The 21,599-nt window shown below is 42.4% G+C and overlaps 1 protein-coding gene across 6 annotated transcripts in view; it reads right to left on the bottom strand.

The window, feature by feature from the left end:
* Positions 1-21,599, bottom strand: part of DOCK9 (dedicator of cytokinesis 9) — a 173,961-nt gene that overhangs the window by 117,941 nt on the left and 34,421 nt on the right. For all 6 annotated transcript variants that reach the window (XM_080799509.1, XM_080799511.1, XM_080799507.1 and 3 more), the window contains exons 3-7: positions 13,109-13,198; positions 9,381-9,463; positions 7,287-7,356; positions 5,351-5,446; positions 4,245-4,379 (exon numbers count right to left, since the gene is read on the bottom strand). In XM_080799509.1, the coding sequence (XP_080655635.1) occupies positions 4,245-4,379; positions 5,351-5,446; positions 7,287-7,356; positions 9,381-9,463; positions 13,109-13,198 (474 nt within the window). The remainder of the gene's footprint in view (positions 1-4,244; positions 4,380-5,350; positions 5,447-7,286; positions 7,357-9,380; positions 9,464-13,108; positions 13,199-21,599) is intronic.

Below are 21,599 nucleotides of genomic sequence, written 5' to 3'. Positions count from 1 at the left end.
TCCACTCCGGCCATGAAAATAAGTTAAAAGCGGGGGAGACGTCAGGCCTTGGTCTGCGTTGTTTCTCTTTATCAGCCTCAGCATCCTGATCTGAAAATAAGTCTAATCAACTTCAAGGTTTGAAAATGCTTTTGAGGCCTTAAGATTCTACACTGGGATTTCGTTCAGGAAAATTCCAGTTTATGCATTTCTTTGAAACCACAGCTTTCATCAGCTACTTTTTTAAAATTACAGTGTCCAAAAACAATTTAAACACGCACACACGAACTGTTGGCACTTAGTTTACAAACAAATCTGGATTAAAAACAAATTACTTAACATTTCTGAAGCCTTGGTTACAATTCATGAAACGCTGAACACCACTGGCCACGTGGACAAAGAGCATATGAAGAAAGCTACGTCCCCTGAAGTCAGAAGCTAAGGTTACGAAGGCCATGGCAGGACAGAGTGACAGCCCAGGGAAGCGGGACGTGTCGCCTAAACACTGTGACACAGGTGACCAAACTCTTCATAGATGTAGTTTTGTTCTGAACTTCTTTTAAAAGTCAATGCCAGAAGATTTAACTGAAAAGTAACTTAAAAGGTCTCTCAACTCAAGAATACAAATGAAACTCCTACTTGAAAATCCCACGCAAGTTAATTCATCATCATTGACAATTCACTCTGGTACCACCTACTTTACACTGTGAATAAACTATTTTGATACAATCTGGTTCCTACCAAAGCTGCTTTCAGCTGGGGGTGGGGGGGTAGTTCCTGGCCGAGACTCATCCACGTGCCAGTGAGCGGTTGACGCAAAGATAATTTTCAGTGAACGTTGTTATCTGGTGCGATGTCCTTGATCTAAGGCCCCCAATACACCTTCGTGGATTCCATCATTTTGAGGGGGGTAGCTCCTGAGTAGTGTTTTGGGTTTTTTGTTTTTAAATTGGTTTCCAATAATTAAAAATACCAAGATTTAAGTAAAATTTTATATTTCTGGATTTCTTGGGGCAAAAAACCCCAGAGCATTTGGCAACCTTGAGCTGGTAGTTCTGTCTAGCAGCATCAGCAACAGCTGAGAGGCACTGGCCCCACAAGACAGGGCCATTTGGGGTCCTGTTTGTCATGGTTCTCAGCATTCCCTCTTACTCTACACTCAGGCCTCTCCTTTCACTTAATTTTCCTGCTTGGCTCCTACAGACATCTGAGTCTGGACCCCTAACTTCTGTTGCTGGCCTGATGACATAACAGGGTCTGGATTTATTCTCCCATCATTAACTACTAGAAAACAGAGCAAAATCGATGAAAACAACTGTCTTTAGATATCTGACAACAGGTAGGGCAGGCGGGGGATCCCTGATGGACGGGAAGTAAATAAGGTAAGCCTGGGCTGCACCTCAGTGTTCCACAGGAGGCGGTATCCGCATTGCGGCCCAGGAAGGGGAACCCGGAAGAGGCCTGCAATCTCCCCGAGTTAATGAGACTGACCAGAGTTCAAGGAGACCAAGATACAGGACACAGTTCTAGAAGACCAAAATATAGGACACAGTTTCCAGAATGAGAGCTCTCCCACAGTTCGCAATACATAAGACAAAAAGAAATCCCAATTTAGTAGTAAACAGAGGCACACATATATCACGTGTACATTTTCTATTTGTATGTTATGCCTTAACAAAAAAAATTTACCAAAAAAATAAAAAAGAAACAAACTAACCTCAATTTCAGGTCCCTAGAGGTAAAGAGAAGATGGAGAAGAACGGGGATTAAGAATAGCATCGGACCCTCAAAGGAACATGAGCACCCAAAAGATAATGGAGTGTCTTCAAATTCTAAGGTGAATTTCACCTTGGATTTCCACCTTTCAATCAAATATGAACGCAAAACCAAAAATATTTGCAGGTAAGTTAACGCTCAAGATATCAGCAACTCAGACGTGATTTCTCCGGAGCTACTTGGAGGATGTGTGCCTCCAAAACAAGAAAGTCAAAAAAGACTGAAGAGGACACGAGATCTCGAAAACAGGGAATCCAATGCAGGGACGAAGGCAGAGAGTGTTCAGAATGACGGCTCTCCAGAGGCTGAGAAAGCAATCAGTCTAGATTAGAGCAGGAGGGAGGGCTACAGGAGCTAAAATGCCACTTTCCATCACAAAATGTCCACAACTGTAGAATAAAAACCAGCAGACGTGCCTTATCCCGCATTAAGGAGGCACAGCCCCAGGAAGAAGAGCAAAAAAGGTGAAAGTGATCATTTCAGGGGAGTGAGGAGTGGGTGGGGTGGAGGTGTGGTAGGCAGGAACGTGCCTATCCATATTGCCTTTGCGCACTGTTTGACTGACCCAGAGGAATGTATTACTGCTCTAAAAATGCAATTTAATCTTACACATGAGTACATACACAAGCACACACACCAGAGAGTCAAACGAGACAGCTGTGTCTCCAACCTCAATCACACTGGCCCCACAAAACCACCTTTCTTATAGAAGCAAGCTCTGGGCCAATGTCATCTGCCAACATTGAGTCATTTTTAGGAAGAATTCTCTGATAATGGTGACTGCTTCTATTGTGAGGAGTTGTCAAGGAGATTGTTCATTAATCGCACAGTGCCCTCTGTCTGAGGGTCCCCATGAGAAATGCCTGAATGATCTTCATTCTGGGATGGCTCGGACAGCTTCTGACTAATTGGACTGTTTGCAACCGTGTGCACTGGGCTGAGTGGGTCTCCCAGCGAGAAAACACAGAGGCCAGTTTGCCACCCACCCACAGCAGGTGTCAGGTCCCTTTAACACCTTTGCTTTTTTTTCTTAGCTAATTCCTCTCATCTCCTCCCTACCCGGACTCCTTGTTCACCTTCCTGCTTTCAAACCCACTTCAAATTCACAGGATCCTGTGTTTCATGGATCCTTGTACGTTACTGCCTTAGATCTTCCTGGAAAGTGGCCGGGGAGCAGGTGGAGGGGTGGGCAGATTGGGAAACTGGCAGCTTGCTTTCAAAGACAATTCAGTTAGGTGTGGAAGGACCTACACCAAACCGGTAACAGCAGCTCTGCAAGAAACGGAGAGACTGGGATGGAGAGGGACCTTCAGTTTATCTGCACAGTCTGATATTTTTTATGAGTACATTATAATAGGAGTGCATTATGCATGATCACAAATAATTTTAAGAATGACTCTACAATTGGGGCACCTGAGTGGCTCCATTGGTTAAGTGTCTGCCTTTGGCTCAGGTAGTGATCTCAGGGTCCTGGGATCCAGCCCTGCGTCGGGCTCCCTGCTCATGCTCATTCTCTCTCTCTCATAAATAAATAAATAAATAAATAAAAAAGAATAAGCCTGCAACTGTGATAGCACTGTAATAACAAAAATATCTAATACTGGCTGAATTCTTACCATGTGCCAGCACTGTTCTAAGCTTTTATATATATACATATATATATATTTTTTTTTTTTTAAAGATTTTTATTTATTTGTCAGAGAGAGAGAGAGCGAGCGAGCACAAGTGCACAAGCAGGCAGAGGCAGAGACAGAAGCAGGCTCCCCGCCAAGCAAGGAGCCCAATGCAGGACTCGACCCCAGAACCCTGGGATCATGACCCAAGCCAAAGGCAGTGGCTTAACCGACTGAGCCACCCAGACGCCCTTTTTTTTTTAAGCTCTTTATGTACATTAATTAATCCTCTCAGTAACCGTATTTGACAATTATCCGTGTTTAACAAATGAGGAAACTGAGGCATAGAGAGGATCAATGATGTCTCTGAGATTACACAGCCGGTAAGTGGTAGAGCAGGGATCTGACCGCAGTCTCATCTGAAAGCCAGTCTTTTGTGACCACCCGCTATCGGTACTATGACCGTAGTGGTAAAAGTCACCACTGAGAAGCTAAGAACTGATCTGGCTATTTCCGAATTAATTCATCCCGACCTCTCAACGTACCCTATTAAGGAAACACAATCATTATGCACATTTTACATATGAAGAAACTTTTGGTAACAGCCTGTCCCGGGTCACATAGCTGCAAAGCGGCTGAGCCATGTCTGAAACACAGGAACTCGCACGCCAGGGCGCTAGGCCCACTACAACAGAACTCGGCCGGCCTTCTGTGCCAGCTTCCAGCATGATGAAAAACAAGTCTCTACTCACCTGACAGTGCGCTATTTTATTCCCACCCCAAACACTGCCACTCTTGGAAGCGTGCTCTGCGCATTCACAGATGGCACTCTTAACAGATAAGAAAACTCCAGGACGGAACCCTAATCACAGTTACCTGAATCACGCCCATACAGGAATCCAGAAATATCGATCCTTTGGGTTCTTTGGAGATCTTTTCATCTTTATAAAAATTCAAATTGTAGGATCCGTCACCAAGTTGAAGCAGGTGGAAAAACCGTCTTTTAAATGACTGAGAGAAGAACACACACACACGGCTATTGTTCCAAAATGAAAAGAATCCCAATGTCTATCGATAACTCACAGCTGTATACATACGTAAAAAAGCACTTCTGTTCTCTCCAAAACAAACCCAATTCTGGCCAGCGCCCCAGGTAACGGTGAGTTAAGACTCTCCATCACATTTAATAATTTCAGTACATCGAAATTCTGAGGCGGTGGTTCACTTAACATGCATGGGTCATTTTTCTCACCCACAGAATTTGATATTTTTACATAACCACCCAAAAGCAGTGCAGTGAGTTCCAATTTGGGATGCAGCACAGAAGGATGGAAACTTTCTCAACTCCCCAGGGTCTCTTGCTCACACAGAACAGGAACTTTTCTCTGCCTCGTGACACTGAATGCTTTTCCAGCCTCAGGATCACCACGGTCAGCAGTTCCCGTGAACTCTTTTTCATCTCCCTGTCCATCCTCCCTTCCATTATTTCTCTCCTCTTTATTATTTATCCTGGTTTTTTCTGGTCCTACTTCTCTCCTGAGTGGCTTTTTATACCACTTTTGTGCTTCTCTTTGCAAACCCCTTCAAATCTAACGGTTTTCCCTTCCTCAAGTTTTGCCTTTCTGACTTTGTCACAGTAGACCTCTCCAAAGGGCTTAGGTTTAGCCCCTGGGTGACGGGCTTGGAGGAGCCGTGCAACACCCTTGTTATGCACCCGTGGAAGAAAGCCCATGTTGGTGACTGCACCCTCCCACCAGCCCAATCATGGTCTTATCACGCGGGTGGGCGGAGGGGGCAGCAGAGAGGTGGGGGGGATGGGACGGTACCAATGGGGGTTGAGCACCAGGGAGGCACCTCACTAACCAGCCAGTGTCACTATTGTCAGGAAGCACAGCATACCCATTCATGTTGAGCTTTACGCCCAAGACCTATAGCAGAAAGGGCTTAATGAGCGGGGAGTGCAGGGTGACGGGCCTCCTTACCCTCATGGTCACGCTTATCGCACTGTTCATGTTGCCTTTGTACAACCAGCCGTGCTTAGTGATCCCACCCTTCTGAGAGCCAAGAGAGGCAGCATCCTAGGAGAGAAGGCAAACCACGGTCAAGCTCCTACTACTACTAATCCTACTTGCTGTGAGTTTGGTCAACAGGAAAATCATTCCATCCGTGCCAGGCTGCCCCACCCTGCCCCTTCCCTGGAGTCACCACCTGCCACAAGTCACCTTAGAGTCCACTTGGCAGTCAGAGAGAGGGAAAAGCCTAAATTCCTGAAAAAGCTGTAGCCCATTAAAAGGCAAAGCTAGCTCCAATCCAAATTTTTAAGTATTTAATGAGCCACGGAAAGTACATACCATACTTGACCGCTCAGGTTGTAAGGTCTCGCCTGGTTTCAGGAAAAATGTTTTCAAATTATACTCCCCTATAATTGGAGGACGAAAGCAAATTCCTGGAAAACTTCCCAGAGGCTCAGTTCAGGGGAAGGTGAATGAAGAAAGAAAGGAAACAGGAGGCAACAGAGAGAAAGAAGGGATGAAAGAAAGGGATGGGACAACAGCACGGAAGGAAAGACAGACAAGAGGACACAGAGACAACGGGGAGGAGGGGTCAGAAAAGGGACACAGCTAGAAAAACAAAGAGACTCTCTGCTACAGGTTGACTTGAGCTGTGCGCTCTGGTGTAGGGAGGTGAGCGTGGGGCCTCCAGGTGCTGCTGAAAATACGTAAGGCATTCACGCGTACATCAGTACATCAGACAGACAGACAGATGACATGTGTACACACACACACAGTGTGACCAATCTGCTGCACGCTGACTCAGGGCCCTCCACACTCTCCCTCATGTGGCTCCCTTGCGGTCCCCTCGCCCCTCAAAGGCAGAGGCCGCTGGACACTTCTGTGCAGTCAGTGGGAAGAGAGGGCCACACAGAGTCACGTTACCTGGCTCACACCTCCGAAGACTAGTCTCTAAGAATCATCTTTATTGCTGTAATCAAGTAGACAATTGCAGAAAGACCCATTTTAGGTTTTGTTTTAGACCATCTCAAATTAATATTGGTGGTTTAATGCTCTTATTATTAGCAATAAGAGAAATAACTTACCTGTCCAGGATTTTACTGTTTGTTGTGTGCCCTTACATGCATTATTTCAATTATTTCAAGTTTTTTTTTAACTACTAATCAGCATCAAGCTGGTTTTTTTTTTTAATATCTTTTCATTTTGGATGACTACTTAGTCTTCCCAGAATTATTTTATGAGTGGTTTCTAAAATAATTTGCTACCATGGATGTTTTAATGGCTGGTGTTATGGTTTAGCTGATAATCAATGAATCAATCAATCAATAAGGACACCCCCCTACCCAACTCACAATGAGGCATCTAATGGGGAGAATGAGAAATGGAGAAACAGGTTGAACTGACTTTTTAGTAGGTCCCTTGTTCAGTCATCTTAATGCCCCGTTCTCTTTATGCACTTTTCCAAGAGCAGGGGTAGTGGGCTTGTTTAAAGAAAAGACAGAAAAAAAAAAGCTTCTTGGTACCATACACTTCACTCAAAGCCATTACTGAAGAAAGAGCCATTTAAAGTCTACTGGTTTGTTTCAAGATATCCTGTTGAAAAACAAGCTAAACTTAAGGTCTAAGTAATCTTGATATTTTTTAACAATGTAGCCAAATCTTATCCAGGCCTTTGAAAATGATCTCAGAACAAATAAACAAGACAGGAAGAACTTGTACCACTAAGCAGTCAGGTTGAAAGGGAGACTTTATTTCAATCAATCCAACAATACATTTAAAAAAAAAATTCTTCCCCTGTTTCAAGAAACATTCCAACTCCTCTTTTGGCTAAATGCTGGTAATTTTCCAACCAATCTTGCAAACCTATAAACGAAATCAAGTTTTAAATCTGCAAGCGATCACCTACCTCGTCTTTGTCAACCTCCTCATCAACTTCATAGACATGAACTGGAAGTTTATCCAACTTGGCCACTTTGCTTTAAAGAGAAGAAATAAATTTGTTTTATAATCCATGCACTTCTTCCCCCATCAGAGGAACCATCATTTAACAAATCCAAAGCTGGCCCACTCAGTTGAAGAACAGAAAGAATCAGCACTACTGCTTTGCAAAGTGGGTGATCCCAGAGTTAAAAAGCCCCCAAAAGCCATGGAGAAAAGCTGGCACAAATATACTGACAATGGGAAAGTGTAGGGGCATCTGGGTGTTTCCATTGGTTGAGTGTGTAACTCTTGATTTCAGCTCAGGTCTTAATCTTGGGGTCATGATCAAGCCCCACGTTGGGCTCCATGGAGCCTACTTTAAAAAAAAAAAAAAGTTAAAGTCTATTAATAAATAAGACTTGGTAGAATAACTTTTTTTAAAAAAGATTCATTTTAGTTATTTGAGAGAGAGAGAGAGAGACACCACGAGCGGGGGAAGGGGGAGAGGGAGAATCTCAAGCAGATTCCATGCTGACCTCAGGGCCCAACTTGGGGCTTGATCTCACAACCCTGAGATCATGGCCTGAGCCAAAAATCAAGAGTCAGACACTTAAATTATTGAGCCAGCCAGGCAGCCCCATAGAATTACTTTCAAAATGAAGTTTACAAGAGAAAATGGAAAATGGGGCCATGGCCTTCAGAGTGGGAGGCCCTGTCTTGATGATGACAGTGTTAACAAAAGCACAGTAACGGCGGCCAGCATTTATTCAACCGTATGATTTAAGCACTGGGCTTCACATGTACTATCTCCTTCAGTCCTTTACATGATGGGGGCTGGTGTCGTGACAATTTAATAGACAAAAAGACTGAGATTCACAGAGGGCGGAGTGAGCAGAAAATGCAGACAGAGTACAGAATCTATGTTCTTAATCACTGTTAGAATCCTCCCTCTCTTTCTTACCACACAACTGGAAAATTATTAATGCCAAAGATGAAATCGACCAGTGGTGAAAGGGTCCCTTCCAGGAAGTTCACTACATCTCATAGTCTGTTCTACGATAGCCAGAATAGTGTGAACCAGACTAGCAGTGAAGACAGGTTATCCAATCAAATGGAAAGAACTTAAAAAGCCCCAAGTAAGTACTGGTTAAGTATAGAACTAAGGAGCATACCCATCTGGAGAAGATAATGCGGGAAGGGAGGATTTGAGCTGAGGTTCAAAAAGAGTCAGTCGGGAAGTTGGCTGAGCACTCTTAAGGAGTGGCTGAACCACACAAATAGGAAAAACAAACAGCGGGGTCCACTGGGAATAGTTTCAATGGTTCAAACTCATAGATGCCACAAAACACAGAGGAGAACTATATTAATAGGGTCTCCATTATAAGTAAAATTTTCATTGGCGATGGTTACTTTTGAAATACAAGCCATCGCTATTTGATTTTGATTTCGGGTTTCATAATCAGCTCTACCTAAATTTAACGAATGCATCATTTCACGATTTCCCATTCGGTAACATAACCTCTCAAGGCAAGACCAACCTACCCATGGTTCACCTTAATGACCCCTAATCAATACAGACACCCTTGTTTTTGGTGTATTCCAGAATGCATTAACACTTTAAAGAATGTGAAAAAAATAGTCTGGGGAAATGTTCGCTCTTTGATTTACTTTTTTTTTTTTAACATAAAACTTATTCACTATAAAGTGCTTATGTCTCTTCAAAATATTCTTTCAAAGATAAAACACACTGTAGCATTTATGTTTTCTTGGTCTTCTATTTCTCACTGACAGCACATTACCTGCTGTGCTTTGTCAGCCACATCCTAAAAAGAACCACTGGACACAAGTAAACCATGTGTTTTTTTACCATTTACCAATCCCAGAGTGTGAGGTTTGAGTCCTACTATTGAAGACCCTGAAAATCACAGCTATTCTTTATACATATAAACCATCTAGAAATATTTTCTCCAATTACTCTGACTGCAGATGAAGTTGCATATTATATACCTCTCTAAGCATTTCAAGTGCAAAAAATTGTTGCCCACGTGTATAACCCCACCTTGTGCGACCATTTACTCACTTTGGAAGCTGTCGAAACTCTCCCGAGTAATCTTCAAACTTATAGTTCACAAGATGCCAGTCAGAGTTATAGGTTTTGATGCACTACGAGGGGGCGGATTAAAAAAAAAAAAAAAAGAGCATAAGAGGAAATGAAAAAAGATATGCGATGGCTTTTGGAGGACATTTGGGAAGGTTTATGAATGCACACCCACACAAACATCAAAAAGAATCCTTTCACCTCCACCCTCCTGTGCCTGAAATTCCACAGTCAGAGGATCCTGTAAAGCTTAAAAATCACTAAAACACTACCCTTGGAACAGGGTCACTTTAAGTGACCATCATTCATGATCAGAGAGCGGATTTTACAAGGGGACAAACCTCACCTCAGTTGCTGCATTTACATAACAAACTATGTGCGGCTTCTGACTTCAAAGCCCTGGGTTCTTCAGAAGTCATGTGCCCTCTACGAGAACGTGAAAGTGGATGGAAAGTGTGACCCTAAAGACCCTTTCGGGGTGTTTGCTAACGTCACAGCTAGCTCTGTGATTAAGTATAATATAAATCTGCCCTCAGTTCTTCCTTCTATTTATAAGGGCCAGAGTGAGGTTATTAGGAGAAAAGATTCAGGTTCCAGTTCACAATGGCGCCACGACATCAATGGTGATGGCGCACATGCACGAACCAAGATGGGGAGCTTTACCTCTACCTTGACATTAGCCTACACACTGGTGTGGCGCCCAGGGTGGGCTGTCCCCAAACGTACAATAGCATATGGCTTATTAGGAACTGAAGCTACTTGGGAGTCAACCTGCTCAAAGGATACTGAGACCCTCCACTGTCCCTGTGAAAACTGGAAAAAATTTCCCCTATGAAAATGACTCTCCTGTACTAAGAAGTAAAAAAAAAAAAAAAAAAAAAATCCTTATTATCAGAGGTAGGGACCTGGAAGTTGAAAAAGCTACAGAAATAAGCCTCCTCATTTTTTTTTCTCACCTACTACTTCAGCCTAAATTCTGCTTAGAATTCCTTACTAATTAAAACTCCCAAATACCTCTCTTCTTTATCCTGTCAATGCCTCCCAAATGTACTCTTTTTGTCTAAAGTGTGTAAAAACTGCCTGCCTTGGTCATCTCTTGGGGTTTTAGTTTCATCACTGGACCTCCATGTCCACATAATAAAATTTTGGGTTTTTTTCTCCCTGTTTATGTTTCTTATATCAATTTAATTCCTATACCAACTAGAAGAAACCCCGGAGTGGGGGGAGAAAAGTAAGTTTCTACATCCCCTACATTGCATTAAACTACCTCACTACCCAACAGACTCAACGGACCAGCATGGTGTCTTTCACTCATCTATCCAGGATGACCCACTGAGTGGTACGTAGACTCAAGATTGTCAAGTCCTGCCAGACTCTATGCGAAGCCCTCTACAGGCAAGGTCGTGAAGGGCAGGCAGTGTAAGATTTTTATGTTACATTCTGAAAGCAGAGAAGGGTTAGGAACAGAGGCAGATGGGGTTGCTGAACAACGTTTCAATCTCTTTGCCAGGTAGTGACGAATGATACTCTTTTATTCTTGTAAATGCTTCTCAGAAATACTTCCAAAGCATTTTCACATTGAGAACATCTGAGATCCACACTCTAAGTTACATTCCAAAGCAAGTGTGATTTCAGAATTACCTATAGGTTTGGGTTCTCCCACTATTCTCTCTAGGTCCATTAGCACAGCCAAGTCAGTTCTGACCAGGTGTGACACAGGCTTGTGCATGGGCTCCTATTCTCTGTTCTGCTTTTTGAACAAGCACAGCAACTAAAAGCCTATCACCAAAGTCTCCGGCAAGACATTAAACCTACTCAAGTATGACATGTATCTGCCCAGCTAAAAAATAAATAAATAAGCACACACTTGTACATAAGCAGTGAATTTATGAATGTAACACCTGAGTGCCCAGATTTTTAGTATCTTAGGTAAAACAGGTAAGAAAGATAATTATTGTGTTTAAATATTTTGCATTATAAGAAACTATAAAAAAGAACAGCTAAGCAGTTAAATAGCCAGAAAGTCATTCATTTAATAAGCCCTCATTGACAGTGCACACAGCAGACACCAGCTAAATTCAAAGGCTGAGAGCACAGAACCCCTGAGAGCAAGCAACCCCACCCCTCTGGAGATGTAGAAAGCCTAGGAGATGAGGGTTACATCAGAAATCAACATCCAGAGAACTGTAACTCCAGAAAGACAGGGATCTGACTGGCTGATTCCGTGACTGCCCTTTCAAACTCATGAAATTCAATAATATTTTGGAGTTAATACTGGAAGGTTTTTGAAGTTGTTTTAAAAAGAAAGTCATGAGGTCATTCTCGGTTGGAGCAGAGGATGGAGAGGAAGTGCTGTTTCACTCCACCCTAGTGCCAGGGTCCCCAGAGGCCTTTGTTCTGTTGGCTCCGGCAGGAGAGCTCGGAGCTGTTACTGCTCAACCTGCAGTGACTGCAGAACTGGAGAGTCGTCCCTCCAACAACGTATTTTTTAAGTAACTGGGAGAACTGAATTAGTAATCAGCAAGTTGCTCCATGTCTTAAAATAGGGGGTCAACAAAACTCTTTCTGCGAAAGGCCAGATAGTATTTTCAGCTTTGAGGGTCACATGGTCGCTGCTGCAAACGCTCAGCTCTGAGTTCTAATGTGAGAGTGGTCATGTTAACGGAGGGGTGTGGCTGTGTTACAATAAAACTTTATTTACAAAAACAGGCTGCAGGCCAGATGTTGCCTACGGGTCCGTCCCAGTTTGTTTACATCCTGCTTTAAAATAAACATTTAAGACTATATAAACATATCTGGCTCTATTTGTCTGGAATTAATCTTCCTAATATAGTAGCAAAGGAAGTAAGATAGGACGTTCTTTTCAGAAGGATGAGAGATCATTACTTTTACAATTTTAAATACACATTTAATTTTTTGAAAATCTCAATGGAAACTAAATATTGTGACTATGATCTTGTTATTTTAATTGGTCTTCACTTTTAAAAGCCTAACTTCCTTGTGGTGGGCAAAACTATTGATGGGCCTACGTATCATCGAAATTCAATCAGAAAAATAGGGATAAAAATTCATTATTTTTAAATGAATGAGCACTTTGAAAAACAAAATTAAAAGACTTAATGAGTTCATATTACCTAAAAGTACCTGGGGAAAAAAAAACAAACACCCCAAGGGGGGGAAGAAAAAGCAATTCTAAATGCAGTACTTTCTTTTCCCTCTTTAACAAGATAATCATGATGTGCATGTTCAAACAAGAGTGACAATAATCGTACGCTGACCAGAGGTAGTCAGGGTCTGCTCATGACCGTCTGGCACTTCATGAACACTGAACTAGTCTGGAAAATAAGTTACAAGTGTAAATATGTAAATGAAGTAAACGAATACATAAACGTGTGTGCTGAGTCTCCCTGAAAATAATCTCAGCAACAAAGCCTCTGCCAAAGATTTCCAGTGAGTTCCTAAGAGTGACCCCTTTTTCTACACCAGTAAGTTCTGTAGAATTCATGTTTTAAACAGCCATCAGAAATGACCCGTGCTGACATTTCTGTCCAAGCTTCGGGCTCCAAAAACCCCATATTAGTCTCCTATTTTAACTTCCACTAAACAGATGGAGTTACGTCTCTGACACTTTCTTGAAAATATCATTGAAATTTAAAGAACAGGGAGTGTTAGCAAAAAGTGGCTTTACGGTGACGTGTGCAGCGCATTACCTCGGTAACAAACAGGCTCTGAGCTTCCTCTTGTGCATCTGCGGGAACCGTGGAGCACATATACCGCCCCTGTCTTCTCAGAGTGGCCGTCTGCAGGGGAAAGCGCAGGCAGAGGGTTTGGTTACTCTAAGATGGAAAGGCACCAGCCAGCCTCGGGGTGCAGAGGGGCCCCACAGGGACACAGTCACTCCGGTCTCTGCCAGCCCTGTGATTCCTCTTCCTTGGGTCACACACAACAGATCCCTTTGGGCACCAGAAAGTTCAGAGTCGCATGCAGAGCAATGGCCCCCACTTCTTTCTCAGTCGGGGACCCTGTGACCCCTCCAGGGAGCCCTTCTGTTCCTCCCCACCAGGAAGGGTAAGGGTCCCTTTCAGAATCCTTAACACTCCGCAACCCCAAGTGCTTGATCTAGTCCCACTACATTGCCTTTTAGTTGTCTTAACTGTCTTTTTCTAGTGTAAAACAGACATACCATAAAATTTACAATTTTAACCTTTTTCTTAAGATTTTTTTTTTAAGTAAACTCTACACCCAATATGGGCTCGAACTCATGACCCTGAGATCAAGAGTCTCGAGCTCCATGGACTACGCCAGCCAAGCACCCTGTTTTAACCATGTTCAGTGTAGAGTTCAGTGGCATTAAGTACATTCACACTGCTGTGCAACTCTCATCACATCTACATCTTCTTTTCCAGTTTTATTGAGAACAATTGACAGACATCACTGTGTAAGTTTAAGGCATACAGCACGATGGTTTGCTTTACATCTCTTGTGAAGTGAGGACCATGACAGGTTCAGCTAACATCCACTTTTCTCACATAAATACAATAAAAGGAAAAGGGAAAGGGATAAAGAACTTTCTCCTTGTGATCCTTGAAATCTCCTAGGATCTACTCTCGCAAGAACTTTCCCATCTATCATTCAGCCATATTCACAGTGGTCATGTGTCGTACACCACACCCCTAGTTGTTATCTTATAACTGAAAGTTTGGACCTTCTGACCCCCTTTCTCCAATTCCTCCTCCCCCTACCCTCCACCTCTGGTAACACAAGTCTGATCTCTTTTTCTATGACTTACGTCTTGTTTTACTTTATTCCACATATAAGTGAAATCACACAGTATTTGTTTTTCTCTGTCCAACTCATTTACTTAGCAAAATGCCGGCAAGGTCCATCATGTTGCTGCAAGTGGTAGGATTTCCTAATTTCTTATGGCTTAATATTATTCCGTTGTAAATATATGCCACAACTTCTTTATCCATTCATCTATCAATGGATACTCAAGTTGTTTCCATGTCTTGGTTACTGTAAATAATGCTGCTATAAACATTTTTGAATTAATGTTTTAATTTCCTTTGGATATATTCCCAGAAGGGGGATTATTGGGGGCCATATGGTAGTTCTACTTTTAATTTTTTGAGGCTCTTCCGTACGGTTTTCCATACTGACTGCACTAAATTACAATTCTACCAACAATGCACAAGGGTTCCCTTTTCTCCACATCCATACCAGCATCTATTATCTCTTTTTTCTTTCTTAACATGTTACACAAATAGCTTTATTCATTTCTGTTATTGCTTATCTTTTGGATGACAGCCATTCTAGGAGACACGAGAGATATCTTTTTTTTTTAAGGTTTTATTTATTTATTTGACACAGACAGAGAAAGATCACAAGTAGGCAGAGATACAGGCAGAGAGAGAGGGGGAAGCAGGCTCCCTGCTGAGCAGAGAGCCCGATGCAGGGCTCCATCCCAGGACCCTGAGATCATGACCTGAGCTAAAGATAGAGGCTTTAACCTACTGAGCCACCCAGGTGCCCCAAGAGATATCTTATTGTGATCCTAATTTGCATTTCCCTAATGATTAGTGCTATTGAACATATTTTCAAGTACTTGTTGGCTTTTTGTATACCTTCTTTGGAAAAATGTCTACTTGGGTCCTTTGTCCTTCTCAATGTGGGTTATTTGTTTTTTTGTTACTGAGTACCATGAGTTCTTCATATATTTTGGGTATGAACCCCTGGATATATGATTTGCAAATTTTTTTTCCCACTCAATAGGCTGTCTCGTCACTGTACTGATGTTTTGTTTTATTGTGCAGAAGCTTTGGAGTTTGGTGTGGTCACCTGTTTACTTTTTATTTTGTTGCTTTTTAAGATATCAGAACCCCCCCCAAAAAGTCATTACCAAGACCCATGTTAAGGAGCTTTATTCCAGTGTTTTTGTCTAGGAATTCCATGATTTCAGGTCTTACGTTTAAGTCTTTCATCCTTTTTGAGTTCATCTTCATGAGTAGTGTAAGACATGGGGCCAGTTTCATTCTTTCCCATGGGAACAGCCCATTATCCCAGCACCATATACTATCTCTTCTACATTCAGTGTTCTTGGCTCCCTTGTCAAGTATTAGTTGACTGCATATGCTTGGGTTTATTTTGGGCTCTAGGTTCTGTTCCATTGGCCTACGTGTCTGTTTTTACCTGGTACCACACCATTTTGATGACTACAGTTTTGTAAGTAGAGCTTGAAACAGGGTGTGTGATGCCTTCTGCTTTGTTCTTTCTCAGGATCTCTTTGGCTACTTGGGGTCTTTTGTGATTCCACTGAAGGCCTTCATGGGTGAATTACTAATCCATTCAGTCTCCAAAAGGGCTTTGCAGGCCCTTGCTCTTGGTTTCTTTACAAATATCACAAATGGTAACCCTTATTTTCCACCTGTTTCCATGAAATTCCACAGAGATATGTGACAATAAGCACTGAAGAGGCAAATATATTCAAAAAGTTTCTAAGTATCAAGTGATTCTAAGAGGTTGTCAAAACTATTAAAAATCAAGAATAATATAAGAAAAGGGGACTTGTTCAAGAAACTGTGTATGTTTCAAGGAAGGATTCACTCTACAGCCCTACTTATCTTGATGTATTTGGGTTTATCAAGATTTTTGAAACTAATTATTATAATTTCAAAATGTTCAGGAAATGCTCAGGTCTAGAAATGGGACTATTAGAGGCATTTCCAGCCCATTTCCTATCACAGCACAGTCAAAAGAGAAAATTTATTACATTTTCCCAGTAGAATTACTAATCAAGAAACTTTAATTATGTGACACTTTTCCAAACTCCTCTAAGGTGAGAGAAACAGGATACGGATCTTTTTGATTCTTGTAGATCAGAGTGAGTGCTGTTATGCTCTCACTTTAAGAAAGCAACTTTAATCATTAAAGAGAGACATGACCCTTAACAGATAAGACAGCACTGGCATAATTAAACCAACCATCTGTGTGGTTATTTACTACCCACAAGGACCAGAGTACTAGGTTTGAGTCCATTAACTGATCAAGTCCTAGCTCCAATGTTGACAAAGCATAGTTTTCCAACAAGAGCCCTTCGCTCCCCTGGAGATGTCATCCAAAGAAACTTAATGCATTTCTTAAAAACCATTCACTTAAATGAGACATACTTCTGTAGTACATATCTAGCTGCAATGCTGTTTTTAGGTCTATTTCTTATTGTATATAAAACTGGATGTTTTAGATATCTCTTTAAGCTAGATGGCTGCTATCCTTCCCTATGTATGCACATTGTTCCTCATACCAAGAGATGGAGACAATTTCCCTGTCCTTGAATCCAAGCTGGCTTTGACCAATCCAAAGAGGTGGAAGTGGCATTCTGCCACTTTCGAACTTAGCAAACTAGCAGCTCTGTTCTTCCTTCTTGGAAGACAATGACACATAAAAAGTTCTACTACCGGAGACCCCTATGCTGTAAGTCCAAACTAGCCATCTGGAAAGGCCAGATACAGAAAGTGCCCCCACCAGCCCACAGCTGGTTCTCGCCAACCTGGTAAAGGCGCCCCAGTGTAAATGGGGAAGCATTCCAGCCCCTGCACATAGCAAGTCAGGCAGAACTACCTAGCCGAGCCTTCATCAGATTTCAGATCTGGGAGAATGATATATTATTGCCCTAAATTACTAGGCTTTGGAGTGGTTTGTTACTCAGCAATAAATAACTGTAACAAGACTATAAGAGATTAGGAGCATGTCCTAATTAACGTGTATTGAGGAATACTGCTGTTTTCATGAGCATGTTTTCAAATACTAATCACAATATAGAGTTAGGACAGAAGCATCAAAGAGACACACTAAGCTGCAATCTGATTTCCATATTCACCTTTCCTAGGACATCTGTCAGTGTCCTACAAGTGGACAAGTAAGATAGAGAAAAATGTCTGTTGGACCTTAAGAATAGATATCAATAGCTTCTCTTCCCCCAGATCACTGTACTGATCATTTTAGGGCTCAGCATAAATATCATTTCACATGTCTATCCAGCCATCCGTTCACTGAGTCACTACTTTCTACCACCAGACACAGAACTAGCAGCTGGAGACACCAAGTTTAATAACGTGTACCTGCTGTTCCTGTAAAGCTTATAGTCTGATGACAGAAGAAGAGGAGGAAATAAATTATCAGAGTGCTACAGGTACTACAGAAGAGTATGAGAGAAAGGGGCACAGAAGCACAGGCTGACATGAGAGGAAAGAAGAGAGGAATCTAAATCCAACTGGGAGGGAAAAAGGACATCAAGAAGATGTGCACCAAGGCAAAGACACTTAAGCTAAATTGTACAGGTTGGGCACGAGTTGTATTCAGTACAAAGGAAGCAGAAACTCGAGTTAAAAAGAGCAAAATCAAAACGTAATGAATTAGATTAGCTCTTTGCACACACAAAAGAGACCAATTAAATCCTAGAACTACAAATATAATCTACGCCAAAGGAAAAACTGCCCAGAACTCTAATTACACTTGAATTAAAAAACACTGAGGAATGAAAAACCCCACCAACCTACAGCCTTATCAACGGTTTTTCATCTGGGAAAGAATGAGCCAACAGAAAAAACACGTCTTGCATAAGCAGAGCAATTTTGTCAGTGCCTTTATCCTCATTTAAAAGGAAAGGCTGGGGGGTGCCTGGGTGGCTCAGTGGGTTAAGCCTCTGTCTTCGGCTCAGGTCATGATCTCAGGGTCCTGGGATGGAGCCCCGGCATTGGGCTCTCTGCTCAGCAGGGAGCCTGCTTCCCTCTCTCTCTGTCTGCCTCTCTGCCTACTTGTGATCTCTGTCTGTCAAATAAATAAATAAAATCTTTAAAAAAAAAAAAAAAAAAAGGAAAAGCTGGGGCACCTGGGTGGCTCAGTGGGTTAAGCCCCTGCCTTTGGCTCAGGTCATGGTCTTAGGGTCCTGGGATCGAGCCCCGGCATTGGGCTCTCTGCTCAGCAGGGAGCCTGCTTCCCTCTCTCTCTGTCTGCCTGCCTCTCTGTCTACTTGTGATCTCTTTCTCTGTCAAATAAATAAACAAAATCTTTAAAAAAAAATAAAAGAAAAGGCTGGAATCTACTGGCTGGGCCACTGGGGCACCATTAACGTTGGTCTTGGCACCAGTGAGGAGTCCTCACTTGATGTCCTCAGTTCCCAAGGTCTTCCCACCCACTGCTGAGTCCAGCCTCACCAATTCACTCATTTAAAATGTGATTCCCACTTAGACTTTCCTAATGAGAGAGAGCTGACACAGCCAATGAACGTATTCTGATCTGCTTATCAATTCTAGCTCTCAATGCCCATTATTAAATGGCATTTGGTTTGTTCTCTCGTGGGATTGCCTACTGCAAGTCAGTTCTCTGAGCCCAAATAACTCTGGTCACACCGAACAAACTCAGTTTCTGGACTTGCAAAGCTAAGATCTGATCCCAGACCTTGGTGACTTATAAATCACAGCCCATGAGGCCCCATCTGATAGCAGCTTGTCACTCTGTGACTCCATTATCCAAAACACATCCCACTTTCTCCTATCGGACTGTGGATTCCTCTGAGAGCAGGAGACATATCTCCCTATCTGTATCTCTGTGCTAAGTACCCAATAAATGTTTCAAAAATGAATGAATGAAATAGCCAATGGACACAGAAACAGGACTCCACCAATAATCATCCATTACTTGTATATAATTTCTTTTCGGTTATTACAAAGAGTTCCCTGGTCCATTATAAAAACTGAAGTCTTCCCTTGAAGACTACAGCATGAGTGAATGCTCTACTTTAATTTCTCCATAGATTTTGTTTATTAAAAGTCATATTTGGGTGATAGTCTACTGTGTATGCCAAATCGATTCGCATTAAATTTCTGCAGTTTTATTTATCTGGCTTGTAACAGAGCCCCAATCAATACCTGGAGATTTATACTCAATGAACACGAAAGCGCTCCTCAAAAGCGAGCTTAATTTTCTTTTTCACGGTTGTGGTATTCTTTTCTACTTTTCTATCAGTTAAAATCATATTCCTGCTAAAAAATGGGTCTGTATCCACTTTATATAAATCAACATCAAGATGGACATTCAAAGAATGTCTGTCCCATTCCTGTGTTTGGAAATAAATTATTTCCATTCTACTAAGAAAGCTTAGCAGCAGAGTCTCTAAGTAGCTTTCCGCACTTGCAAGGGGGAGGGAAGAAACATTTCACACTGTGAAGTGTGATAAGATCTGCAAATTAAATATAAATGCAGCTAGCATGACAACCACTGCGGATAGAAATCTCATAGCACAAAGCACAGCTTAAAAATAAAAGCCTTAGGGGCACCTGGGTGGCTCAGTCGGCTGAGTCTTGATTTTGGCTCAGGTCATGATCTCGGGGTTGTGAGGTTGAGCCCCACATTGGGCTCTGCACTCAGCGCAGAGTCTGCTTGTCCCTCTCCCTCCGTTCCTCTCCTTACCCCCTCGTTCTCTTTGTCTCTCTTGCTCTCGAATAAATAAATAAAAATCTTTTAAAAAAATATTAAAAGCCCTCTTCTAGCTACTACAACAGTCTAAATTATTTTCAGTCAGTTACTGTTATTTAGGTTAAACGCTGGTAGTCTTTGACACAAAGAGATCCTTAATTACCAACTATGGACAGGAGTCTTACAAGGAATTCCAAAAAATGTCAGGAGTTCCTGAAAAGAAAAATTTAGAACTGCTACAGGAAGAGAAAGGGGTGAAGTCCTCGCCCAAAGGACTCAGAAGATGATCCAAGGACACATGAGAGCCCACGTCAATCTTCAGACTTTTTTTTTTTTTTTTAGTGGAATGAGTTGAAGGAGTTCAGATCACCTCAGACCTGAACAGAAACAGCAGAACTTAGAACTATCTCCAAGTCTAATCTGGAAGGACACATTTCAAATCGATGCTCTCTTATTTTAAAAACTTTTTTCTCTCTTGGCTGAAATGATTCCCCCCAAAGACAGGGGTCACTTCAGCACCTTGAGCCATAGCCCAGGGCGGTTGGCCCAGGGAGGCAGGGCTGTGGGTCACCCGAAGGGACAGACAGACATACCATAGAGCAGGTCCCCCCATACGGGCCAGCCCCGGGGCTTCTTGGCATTTCCTGGCCCTCCTCTTCATCACTCACAGCTGTTCCTCTGATGGTCTTCACCTTCAGCTTGGAATCTCTCTCTACGACTGGAATTCCTGACCCCAATCTGGCTCTGACTTCTCTCCATCAGCGCCGGCCAACCCGCCACCCTGACCCCACTGAAGCTGGGAAACCAAGAAGCTCGTGTTTCAAACCGCAAGAAATGTGAGGTGAATAATTTAATTCAACTTCCTATGGAAGAATCTGAGGACTGATATTGGAAAGGGGTTTGAACGCAGAGCCAGGAAACCTGAGTTCTCATGTGAGCGTGGCCTCTAATGAGCTGTGTGATCTTGAAGGAAAGCTTTAACTTTCCACATCTATAAAACAGAGAGTTTTCTAAGGATCTTCAGGCTTCCTGTGTAATTTAAAAATTCCACAGTTCTGTGAACATGGAATTCTAAGTCTATCTCTCTCAAATGGCTTATTATCTGAGTACTATGAGGTGCTTTGAGAGAGACTAAAGGACATCGAAAAAAAAGAAGACGAATACTAGGTCTGCTTTGATTGATTACCCCATTTGTTTTTTTAGGAAAGGAATCTTTGGATTTGAGGGAGGGAAGAGTCGCTTTGTAGACTTCAATAAATGTAGAGTGAGTGGTAACAGACGTGCTTTCGTGTCATTGTTTCTTTACTGTTCTAACCCTCTCAACCCATACGGTATGGGACTTTTTATTAATCACTTTACAGTGGGCATGAAAACTGTAACAAAACAACCCTCTTAATTCCTGGAGGGAAGCATGCATAGCCACTGCTGTTTAAAATACCCTATTTTATAAGATTTTAATTAAAAGACTGAGACAAAAGGCCCACCCTTCCCCCGGGGGCCGTATGAACAATGAGGGAGAGACAGGATCCCAGAGAGGTGGGTGGGCTGCCTGGGAGCCAGCTGAACGCAGCCGCCACAGAAGGTCTCCCCATCTCTCCTGTTCAAAGGAGCACAGGGCTGGGAGTGTCCTCCCTAAGACGGAAAAACAAACATCACAGGCAGCCCAGAAGGGAGTGCAGGCCTTGAAAGAGGAAGAGACGGCTCGGCTGGCGTTCTACACGGAGCAGC

Source organism: Martes martes (genome assembly GCF_963455335.1).
Source record: "Martes martes genome assembly, chromosome: 3".
Lineage (NCBI taxonomy): Eukaryota > Metazoa > Chordata > Mammalia > Carnivora > Mustelidae > Martes > Martes martes.
This window is presented reverse-complemented; position numbering and strand designations above follow the sequence as displayed.